The sequence below is a fragment of the Halyomorpha halys genome, unplaced genomic scaffold (assembly GCF_000696795.3).
Source record: "Halyomorpha halys isolate HHAL.00 unplaced genomic scaffold, Hhal_1.1 Scaffold3.1, whole genome shotgun sequence".
Classification (NCBI taxonomy): Eukaryota; Metazoa; Arthropoda; class Insecta; order Hemiptera; family Pentatomidae; genus Halyomorpha; species Halyomorpha halys.
The window spans coordinates 861,856-874,139 of NW_027115249.1; the positions used below are offsets into that span (position 1 = coordinate 861,856).

The following is a 12,284-nucleotide window of genomic DNA, read 5'->3' on the forward strand; positions in this document are numbered from 1 at the left end:
CAATTCGTTACATATATATATATCTATTATTTTTCGAATTATAGTTAGATGGTTAAAAATGATATAATTAGGAGGCTTAAGAGTTACTTTACCAACTTTCTCAAGAAATTTAATGCAACAAGATGGGTGTCCAGTCAAGAACGTTTACTGTCCCAGTTGAACGTATTTGTGGATGTACTGAAAATATTTTCAAACATTATTCAGTGAATCACTGAACAGAGTTATCAATCTTTAATCTAGAATATTATATCATAGCCCGATATTCAACTTGATTGTTTAATAAATTAGTTTGTTCCAACGCGTTTTGACAGTTTACTGATGGGCGCATGCGCAGTACGGATCCATCCCAAAACCTGCATTCTAAATGCCTCACTTGTAACCGTTGGAACAAACTTTATTTATTCGAACAGATGGAACACTTCTAGTCCAATTTTGTCCTGCCCTGCTTCTGTAAGTCTTATTGATGAATGAAGCTATTGTTGGAAGTTGGATATGTTGGTGGGATATGATGTTTTTGACGTATGGAGGTGGCTGTCCAATCAAACGTAAAACCTGTCAATCCTTGCAGACATCCCCTGTCATCCTCAGACAGCTGGTGTGCAGGTTCAACTCGACCAATTATTTTCGGATATCTATTATTTTTACTGGCCATTCGGAATTGCAAAAAAAAAAAATATATACAAAAATGTTTTAAATCATAACATTTTGCATTAGTTGTAGATATGGATTATACATGCTTATATCTAAAAATATTGTAGAATTAGCTAATAATACGAATCGGTGTTGAACCTAGAACCTCAAGTGATCATAGTACCAAATATCATAAAAGGGAATCTTTACTTCCAGTCCCGCCTCCAATATTCTATCATAAGAGCTCGTTTTAATTGTTATATATTATTCCAATTCATTCTCCACAATAAACCGCAAAAATAGATTATAAAATAATATTAAAAGTACCAATAACCTGTAATTAAGATCCCTAACACAATAAGTGCATTATAACCTATAATATAATCAGTCTTTATCTTACAGACGTGTAGGTTCAAAACGACAATAATTTTTCTAACAGGCGGTACATTTCACGTTTTCGCACTTTTTTGGTTTATTATTTTCAAGAGGTTTATGATGAGCAAAATTTAAAAAGTATATTGAGATTTATTATTTATTTAAAATACATAGGTTCCATAGGTTACTTTTAATTACTTCCCAGCTTTATAAGAAGTCAAGATCAATTTCTTTCTTTTATTTGTTCCATAAGTTAGGGAGTGTGCCAAGAGTTCGAAACCGACTGTGGCAGATAAATAAATTATTCTGTGAATGTTCGGGAGCCTTTTGGGGGCACACTTAGCCAATATAGAGGGTATCCATAATTGGGGAAAAGTCTGTCGGTTGAAAGTGGTCATGAACAAATCACCTTCTTATACAACCATTGTTGAAGAAACAGTGCAGTACTTCCTTACAAAGTATTCCTTACAGAAAAATGATAAATGTAACTTTTTCTAGTAACTCTGAAATAATGAGTTTGGTTTTAAGAATGAACATCATCTACCGATTACCTTCTAAAAAAGCTCCTGGCCACGATCTTATCACAGCACACATTCTGAAACAGCTCCCTGGTAAAGCCATTCTATTCCTTACCTACATCTATAATGCTACACTCCGATCCACCTATTTCCCTGACCCTTGGAAAATGTCTATAATAAAAATGTTTCCCAAACCCTCCAAGCCACTTGAATATCCATCTTCCTACCGTCCTATTTCGCTCCTGCCCATTATGGGCAAAATCCTAGAAAAACTCTTATTAAAACGCCTCTACCCAATCCTTGACTCTTATCACGTTATTCCTGACCACCAGTTTGGATTTAGAACATCTCATTCTACCATACAACAGAGTCATCGAGTAGTTGATGTCATATCTTCCACATTGGAGCGCGGTATGTACTGTACGGGAGTCTTTCTCGATGTTGAACAAGCTTTTGATCGAGTCTGGTATCCAGGTCTGCTCTATAAACTTCGTCAATTCCTACCCCCAACATATTTCCTTATAATCCGCTCCTACCTCACTGATAGAACCTTTAAAGTAAATCATAACCTAGACTACTCATCTCTCTTTTCTCAGTCCGCCGGTGTTCCACAAGGTAGTATCCTAGGTCCCAATCTTTGTACGGTTTATACAGCTGACATCCAAACCCACCCTAACACAGTGCTAACAACATACGCTGATGACACATGTATAATTTCTGTAAACAACGACCCAACTAATGCATCACAAACACTACGGGCACACATAACATCCATTGAAGAATGGTGTAAAAACTGGAGAATCAAAACAAATCCTGAAAAATCCCACTAGATCACCTTTACCCTCCGTCGTAAACCTCTGCCCTCCTGTCCTACAGTATCCTTTCTAGATACACCACTAATGCCTGTTGAACAGATTCGATACTTAGGACTCCATCTTGACAAGAGACTTACATGGAATCCACACACAAGACTGAAACGACAAGAAACTGCTCGTAGATTCCGATTGCTACAACACTTACTTGACAAACGCTCTAAACTTCCTATTCATTACAAAAAATTAGTATTCACTACAATAATCAGACCAATTTGGACATATGGAATTGAGCTCTGGGGCTCCACCAAACCATCAAATTGTTCCCGCATCCAATCGTTACAATCCAAAATCCTACGTAAAATCCTAGATGCTCCTTATTACGTCACAAATAAACTCATTCATAAAGACCTTAACATCCCATTCGTTGCAGTTTGACCCAAAACAGATATGCATCTTTTTATTCCAAACTCCTTAACCATCCTAACCCATTAATTCTTAATCTTTCATCCTTAACAATCCCTGATAATCCTCCGAGGCGTCTGAAAAGAAAATGGCCACGGGACCTTCTAGTTTAAATTAATGTTTGAAGTATCACCAATGGGTGGTTCCTTCCCAAGATTTTCAAGTGTATATGAAACATACAACATATTTACTTATTGTATTTATGATTTGTACAGTTGTAAATATCATTAAATAAAGAAATAAAAAAAAATCCTTTTTTATATACTAATAATTAAACACATTTCATTCATATAAGTAAATATTTTCAAAGTAGGATAAGACAAACTGTCTAATAGATATACTGGGTCGGGGTAGGTAGACAATATTAGGTCAAATTATTTATGGAGTAATTCCTTCCTCAAGGTTGTTATATCTTGTAATACTCTGGTTATAGTAAATACTTTCTAAAAAAGATAATATAACACGTATTCAGCCAGAGGAAAAATCTGACAGATATACATCATTTATAGAATTACCAAGAGCATGTTTGAAGTACCACCAACGGGTGGTTCCTTCCCAAGATTTTCAAGTGTATGTGAAACATACTACATATTTACCTATTGTATTATTTTGTACAGTTGTAAATTACAATAAATATATAATTAAAAAAAAAAAAGGTTTTAAGAATTTAAGTTCAATCTTTAACCTCAAATATGTTCATATTTATTTTTAAAATCAGGATGAAGCCAAAAATATTTATAATATTAGGTTGGGGAAAAAGAAATCCATTATTTTTTTGGTAGATGGCTATAGCGAACAATATCTCCTAAAATATTGATCAAAAAATTTTAAAATTATGCTCATTCCATGACATTTCGTACTAAAAGAATTCATTTGCTGTTTTTTGTTTGGTCTATTAAGTTGTGAGTTATAGGGGGTCAAAGATAGAAGTTAACAGAAAATTCGGAACATATTTCTTTGAAAAAGGCGAAAATGCTACCCAGGCGGCTCAAACTATAAATGTGTTTATGTTCCCGATACGCATTGAGCTTTGGGACTCAACTAAACCTTCGAATTCCTCTCGAATCCAATCCTTACAATCCAAAATCCTTCGTAAAATCCTAAATTCTCCTTACTTTGTCACAAACAAAATCATCCACAAAGACCTTAATGTTCCATTTGTAACCGATCTAGCCCGAACCAGATATCAATCCTTCCATTACAAACTCCCTAACCCATTAGTTTCTAATCTTGCTTCCTCTTTTATTCCGGACAATCCTCCGAGGCGTCTGAAAAGAAGATGGCCTCCAGACCTTATATTGTAAAAATGTTTTTAGAGTGCTACCATTGGGTAGTTTCTCTACATGCTTGTACCATACCATTATGATTTCCTCAAATTTGCCTGATGTATTTATGTACAGTTATGTATTTAGTAGTTGTAGCATCGCCTTGGAGCTAAAGATCGACCATAAAACAGTTTTAATCCATTTGTACAAAGCTGGGTTCAATACACAGTTTGGGTTCTACACCAATTAACGCCAAAAACATGATGGATCGATTTTCCATCTTCGAAGACTTGGCCCAACGGATTGTGACTGGGGATGAGAAATGCATCACATACGACAACATTGTGTGAAAACGATCGTGGTCAAAGCGCGATGAAACAGTTCAAACGGTGGCCAAACCAGGACTAACGGCCTGGACGGTTCTGCTGGCCATTTGGTAGTAGGACTGCATAGAAATCATTAAATATGAGTTGGTTCCATATGGCCAAAAGCTTAATTTGGATCTAATTTATAATCTTAAACACTTTCTTGAGACTGGTTAATTTTGTTAAAATAAATAATTTAATTTCTATCCATCCAAATAATTTAGTCTCAACACATTTTATTTTTCTTAAAAGTCCGACGTTTCGGCCAATCCGGCCATCCTATCACAACTTTATCACAACAATGTTTCTAACCATCCTCCACTCAGTTCAAGCATTAAAAGGAAAGAGTGGAGGAAGGTTACAAGCATTGTTGTGATAAAGTTTTAACAAATAGTGACTGTGATAAATGAATTTTAATTTTGGTTTTAATGTGAATATTGACTAATTAGGTAATTAGACATAGTGTGGGATATACTTATTAAGAAAAAAATATGTTTTACCTAATGTTTTAATGTTTCATAGAAATTGTTGTTTTGACCTTGGCAGAATAGCCTGCATGAAGATGAGTTTTTAAATCATTTAGTTCCAAAATTATATTATGGTAAGATAAATTATAAACAATAATGTTAAGTAATTTGAAATGTTTGAGGATCATACATGTAATAAAAGCTGTTTTGTAGTAGATTGTCCCTGAGGATGGCCGGATTGGCCGAAACGTCGGACTTATAAGAAAACTAAAATGTGTTGGGACTAAAATGGATAGAAATTAAATTATTTATTTTAACAAAATTAACCAATTTGTGCAAATTAAAACGGTTTTATGGCCTTCTTTAGCTCCAGGGCGATGCTACGATTACTAACATGCCGGTCAACTTCGATTATTTCTGTGATTTTATCGATATTTTCGACGACGTGCCTGCCAATGTGAGGTGCGTCTTTAGCATCAAAAATACCAGAACAGAATCGACAAAACCTAAATTGCGCGTAATTAGTTGTTATAGTATCGGGGAAATTTTTTTTTTTTTTAAATTTATTTATTGATATTTACAACTCTACATAAATACAACAAGTAAATTTTAGGAAATCATAATGGTATGGTACAAGCATGTAGAGAAACTACCCAACGGTAGCACTCTAAAAACATTTTTACAATATAAGGTCTCGAGGCCTCGGAGGATTGTCCGGAATAAAAAAGGAAGCAAGATTAGAAACTCATGGGTTTGAGTGGTTAGGGAGTTTGTAATGGAAGGATTCTTATCTGGTTCGGGCTAAATCGATTACAAATGGAACATTAAGGTCTTTGTGGATAATTTTATTTGTGACAAAGTAGGGAGCATTGAGGATTTTGGATTGTAAGGATTGGATACGGGAGGAATTCGAAGGTTTAGTGGAGCCCCCAAGCTCAACGCGTATCAGGAACATAAACACCATTTATAGTTTCAGCCGCCTTTTTCAAAGAAAAATGTTCCGAATTTTCTCTTATTTAACTTCCATCCCGAACGTCAGACCTTTAAGAAAATAAAATGTGTAGGGACAAAAATGGATAGAAATTAAATAATTTATTTAAACTTAATTTGGATCTTTATTGTCAACAACTGGACTGTTTGAAGCTAGAGATAAACTAGAATTGGCCAACAGAAGAGGTGTGTTCCATCAAGACAACCCCAAGCACACACATTTATATATTTAATTTTAGAATATTTTGTGAATTATTTATAGCACGAGAATTATTATTCAGTTGTACACTTGTATGAAATAGGCATATGCTATCCATATATGCTTATATATTATATATATATGTGCCTGACCACCCACATATCAGCTGACTGGTTACGTCATACTCACTGGGAACAAAACACGAGCATCAATCGCCATGATCTATTCCCTTGTTATTGTTATTGCCGGTGACAAATAGCATTCACACTATTGTTGGTTGTTAAAGCTGCAATTGTGATGCGGCTGAATTAATTTCCTCCGAGACTATAATGGCTGCTAACTAACGCTGACTGATAACGAGTCGATGTGTGAATGCGCCATGCCGTCGCGTCTACGGCACGTAGGAACAAACATGAATAACATATGAGTATCAGTTTTGAATAACAGATGAAAATTAGGTTAATGATGAAAAAAAATAAAATAAAACTAGTGCTTCAGTACTCAGTCGTAAACAGCTTTCTGAGCACTCAAATTCTAACGTAAAAATATTATTCATATTCGAAGAAGATAAAGTAGGTTGTAGGAAGATAGTCCGGCTGGCAGTCAATAAAGGTATCAAAATTATAAAAGAATTTATTAAGAAACTATTTATTGTTAACTAACGTTTCGCCTCGCTTTGCAGGGCTTCGTCAGGGATGTCAGATTGAAACACAGTGAACGACTGAGTCAATCTGACATCCCTGACGAAGTCCTGTAAAGTGGGATGAAACGTTGGTTAACAATTTACTGCCATTCGGACTATCATCCTATAATAAAACTATTATTGTTAACTTAGCATTACACCCAAAAAAATATTGAAGACAAGAAAAATAGTTTTGATCGTTTGCTAATGGGATAACAAATTATCCCATCCCCTAGGCCAGATTCGCACCGGTGCCTCTGCGATCCAAAGTTGCAAAGACCTATAAGTTTACTCCTCAGAAAAATGCTCAGCACTATACATATCCTGAGTTAAGAAGGGGAGATACGTGGTCAAAATTGAGGTTGAAAACAGGAAAATTTTAGTAGTGCACTTCATTAGAAAAAGCAAAAAGAGGAAGAATTTCAGAATTTATGAGAACGGATTCCTTCATGTTGTTTCACAGAATCATATTCCGTATTATTCTCCTACAAAGGGTTGTTAATCATGTTATGTAACATTGAATTATAAACAAATTTAAATGAAAATCAACGATTAAAATCTTCGGTTATTTTGAGCTGGATCAACATCAGCTCAATACGAGATTTAATTTGCATTTAAATTATTAGTTGCCACAGTCCTTTATACAAACTGGCACCTTTGTTCAGTGGCTCAGACACGATATGTGTTTGTGTTGGTCCTTGTACCTCGAGCAAACAGTTTATATAATTCAGGCTGTCCTCTTCTACCGAATATTCTCTAACCCGCTATTTATTTTCCGCTCCAACGATTCAACTCGCTAAAATATTATTTTGATAAATGTGTAAATGAAAACCACTAAAGCTGCTTCGTGCGAAAAAAAATTCTAAAGTAACTACTCAAAAATCCGATTTAGCAAGCTTAGTAAACATGGTTCAAAAAGTTTATTACTGGATAAGACTTTTATATGATTATAACAATAATATTTTTTTTTAATAATTTATTTGTTGTTATTTACAACTGTATAAAAATATATACAACATGTAAATTTTCTGTAGGTGACATAGCTACATGATACAAACATATGGAGAATCTACCCATTGATAGAACTCCAATAACATTTCTATAAGAGAAGATCTCGAGGCCATCTTCTTTTCAGACGCCTAGGAAGATTATTAGGTAATGACGGAGAAGCCAGGTTATAAACGAGTGGATTTGGATGGTGGGAAGTTCGACCAGACATAATCATCCTTTGTATTAACGGGAGTTATTATAATGTGACTAGATGAAATTAAATGTTAAAGTAGTCTTGAAAAAAGGAAGATACCATTCACTCCTTGACAACCTGCTACAAGAATAGTGGAATTATAATAAAATATTTTCGGCAGCGGAACTGCTCTCCAGAATAATTATTCGATTAGTTGGAGAACAATAAGCAACTATGTACGACGGGCTACACTGGAAGGAGCTCAGTTGGTTAGTATGTGAGGGATCGATGACATATCACAGTTTGATATTATTATTATTTTGTTTTTCATATATAATAATTTATTGTTGTTTTATATTAATGACTTATTAAAAGAATTGTTTAGATTGACACAGGCTTCGATAAATGGATATTTTATTTGTTATCTATCAGTTCTTAATTATTTAATTAAATCCTTAACACATGTTGAACAGATTCGATACTTAGGACTCCATCTTGACACGAGACTTACATGGAATCCACATACAAGACTGAAACGACAAGAAACTGCTCGTAGATTCCGATTGCTACAACACTTACTTGACAAACGCTCTAAACTTCCCATTCACTACAAAAAATTATTATACACTACGATAATCAGACCAATTTGGACATATGGAATTGAGCTCTGGGGCTCTACCAAACCACCAAATTTCTCCCGCATCCAATCCTTACAATCCAAAATCCTACGTAAAATCCTTGATGCTCCTTATTACGTTACAAATAAACTCATTCACAAAGACCTTAACATCCCATTCGTTGCAGTTATGCGTCTTTTCATTCCAAACTCCTTACCCATCCTAACCCATTAATTGTTAATCTTTCATCTTTAACCATCCCTGATAATCCTCCGTGGCGCCTGAAAAGAAAATCACCACGGGACCTTCTAATTTAAATTAATGCTTGAAGTACCACCAATGGGTGGTTCCTTCCCAAGGTTTTCAAGTGTATATGAAACATACAACATATTTACTTATTGTATTTATGATTTGTACAGTTTTAAATATCATTAAATAAACAAATAAAAAAAAATCCTTTTTTTTTTTTTTTTATAATTGAACACATTTCATTCATATAAGTAAATATTTTCAAAGTAGGATAAGGCAAACTGTCTAATAGACATTACTGGGGCGGGGTAGTAATGCAATATTAGCTCAAATTATTTTTTGTGTAATTACTTCCTTAAGGTTGTTATTACATTTTGTTATACTCTCGTTATAGTAAATACTTTCAAAAAAAGATAATATATTCAGCCTGAGGAAGAATCTGGCAGGTATACACCATTTATGGTATTACTGGGAGTTAAGATATAAGTAAAAGTTTTGAAGTAAGATAGGACAAAATTTCTGGGGCGGGTTCTGACCAGGCATGAAAGGCTTTCATTTTTTTTTCATTGATATCATCCAAATTTGAAAATAAAATTTGGCTAGTGCACAAATCTGAGTACAATAATTCTTATAGATACTGGTAATTGCAGGGACGCATTACCAAAAGTAAAAGTTTCGAAAATGATTCTGAAGGCAAAGATGCATTTTCTGATATAATTTCTTCAAATAACCCTGGATTTTTCAGTTCTAGGATTAAAAAATTGACATATAAGGAAAATATATAGAAAATGAGGGTCAATATTCTGAATAAAACTGTTATGATTTCTTAAAGTTGTTTAACTAAATAACATTTCCTGTGAAAACTAACATTTTATAAGAGAAGGAAGGGGGGGGGGAAATTATCAAATGCCTTATTTCGTGATGCCTACTATAGTTTAAGTTAGTAAAATTATTTTTATTATGTTGTTGACATGGAACTGAGTTTCCTACCAGTGCCAGCACCGGAAGCGGTTGAGGTGTTCATCCCGGACTGCTTCAGGATCTCGATGAGCTCGCAGCGGAAGGCGGAGATGTCCTGCTTGATCTCGTTGACGTCGTCTTCCGTTACTCCTTCGTTCTCGGCCTTGCGTTGCTCTACCGTCACGTACCGCCGGACCAGGTTCCTCATAATGCTCTGCACAGTACAAAACCTTGTAAGACACCTTGCAATGGTATTCTTCAAAGTGCGACAGCGCAACTGCAAATCTGCATGCGTGTAAGAGCATTCTTATTATGCATTTTTATATATACATTTTTTATATAAATATATATACACAATTGGAAATAAATAGTGCAAAGTCTCACCCATAGTCTCACCGCGGGAGTGTGCTTAGTGTGTATGCTTATGTGAATGTAGGAAGAGATCATCATGTGATTATAAGTAGCAATAATTATTTACAATGTCTACCATGCAACTTATACACAATATTTATATATTTTCTATTATTTATATGTAATAAATTTCGATATATTACTCACTTGGTAACGGAAATCCCTCTCACTAGCCTGTTTGGCCTTCCGCTGAAACAAAGAGAAAAAGGGAAGAGTGCGTCGAGGGATTGTGCGTGCGCGAAGGAACCCAGGAAGAGGAGTACGTGAAGTTGGAATCAGAGTGCGGGAGTAAAAGGAAGGATTGGGGAGGGAGCAGGCTCATTATTAGTTTATAATAAAGACAATAAAAAAGAAAATATAAAAATATATAATAAAAAATAAATTACAACATATGAAATGGATTTAAAATTGAAAGATTGGTGCTACAATGTGTCCCCTATCATAGGAGAATCATGACTTAATCATAATATTTTTTATATATGTATATATAGTTGACCGTAAAAATTGATATATATGAAGATGTTCAGGGTTGCGGTCAAAGGAGAAACAAAAATAGTTTACAACTATTTATTTTCCTGTATAGGAAGATGGTCAGGGTTGCGGTCAAAGGAGAAACAAAAATAGTTTACAACTATTTATTTTCCGACGTTTCGTCCCACTTTGCAGGGCTTCATCAGGGCTAAAAAGATACAATAATAAGAATAAAACTAAGTAACAATGACAAGAGTAAACATTTTTTTATAAAAATACGTAAAATAAAAGTACAGGAACAGTTAAAAAGTACAGGAGATGTACATAAAACAAAAACAATACGGGGAAGGGGGGGAAAAAGGGATTAAATAAACGTCATGAAAGAATAATTATAAATAAATAAGTAATAATAAAGATATAAAATGAATAAAGAACATTCTTCATGAGAAACTATTTTTGTTTCTCCTTTGACCGCAACCCTGACCATCTTCTTATATATAATATTTTTTATTGTTTTCCTGCTACTTGGTCATAACTAACATCTGCGGAGTGGTAACCGACCTATTCTAACAAAAGGGGGAGAGTCGTGTTTTCATCTCGTGGGACCACCAAAAAATAAAAGTCATCCCTCGCGGCCGGAATTCAATCAGTGCTGCTGGAATTTAGAGGTTGCTAAGATGACATCTTAACTCCCTTAGCTACAAGACTAAAATTAAAAGTTAACAAAGAGGTAATTCTAAACTACTTTCTTTAATCGGATTACCACTGGGATTGCCTTATCGTAATTTGCCGATTGATAGATGCATAACTATGCAAAATTTTCACATATAAAGGATTAAATTACGAAAATTTTGGTAAATACCAAATATATTTATGGAGGTATATGATATCTTTGATAGATTTTCCGAAAACTTGGAGAACAGGAACCATGTCTTTTTTAATGCAAACCCTTCAATTTTAGCATAGTTGTCAAGAATAATTTTTGATTCCCACTACAATTTATTCCTTATATGTGGATTATCAGTAAATAATGTTTCTAATATCTTGAATTCAGTAAGTTAATCATACCAGCCAACGATAACTCGCAATTTCCAAGGGAGGTTGAGGTTACACTGTGACTACAATGTAAGCGATCTCCAATAATCCGGGACTCGACAGAACACTAGGCCTGAGTAAATATTTCGGGATAACGAACTATTGTCCTCTACTGGGTACTGGGTATTAGATACTGTCTCTTGGATTCTAAGGAACCTTCTATTCTAAGGATTCTTTCACTACGGTTTCGTAGACACAGTGTATTATTATCGCTGGAGTAAGAAAATGAGATAATTATGTACCGTTAAAACTTAAATACAAATGTTGTTGGAAAAATAATTCCTACAGAAATTACTAATTATAATAAAAATGATATTTTACTAAATAATTCAAATACACTATTCAAATTATAGTCTCAAAACATTTATTTCATTTACACGTCCAACGTTTCGGCCAATTCGGCCATCTTCAGGGACAATCTACTTAATTTACTATGAGACATATCATTTAACCATTTTAAAAAACTCCATACAGGCTATTCTGCCCAGGTCAAAACATTTATATTGATATGTATGAGAGGTACCAGCTGG

At 34.4% G+C, this 12,284-nt stretch overlaps 1 protein-coding gene across 7 annotated transcripts in view; it reads right to left on the reverse strand.

The window, feature by feature from the left end:
- The window catches only part of Trpgamma (Transient receptor potential cation channel gamma), a 980,713-nt gene that overhangs the window by 7,325 nt on the left and 961,104 nt on the right, over nt 1-12,284 (reverse strand). For 6 of the 7 annotated variants that reach the window (XM_067052323.1, XM_067052322.1, XM_014426027.3 and 3 more), the window contains 2 exons: nt 10,336-10,377; nt 9,808-9,991 (listed from right to left, as the gene is read on the reverse strand). In XM_067052323.1, coding sequence (XP_066908424.1) covers nt 9,808-9,991; nt 10,336-10,377 — 226 coding nt within the window. The remainder of the gene's footprint in view (nt 1-9,807; nt 9,992-10,335; nt 10,378-12,284) is intronic. The other variant, XM_067052320.1, reaches the window with a different exon arrangement.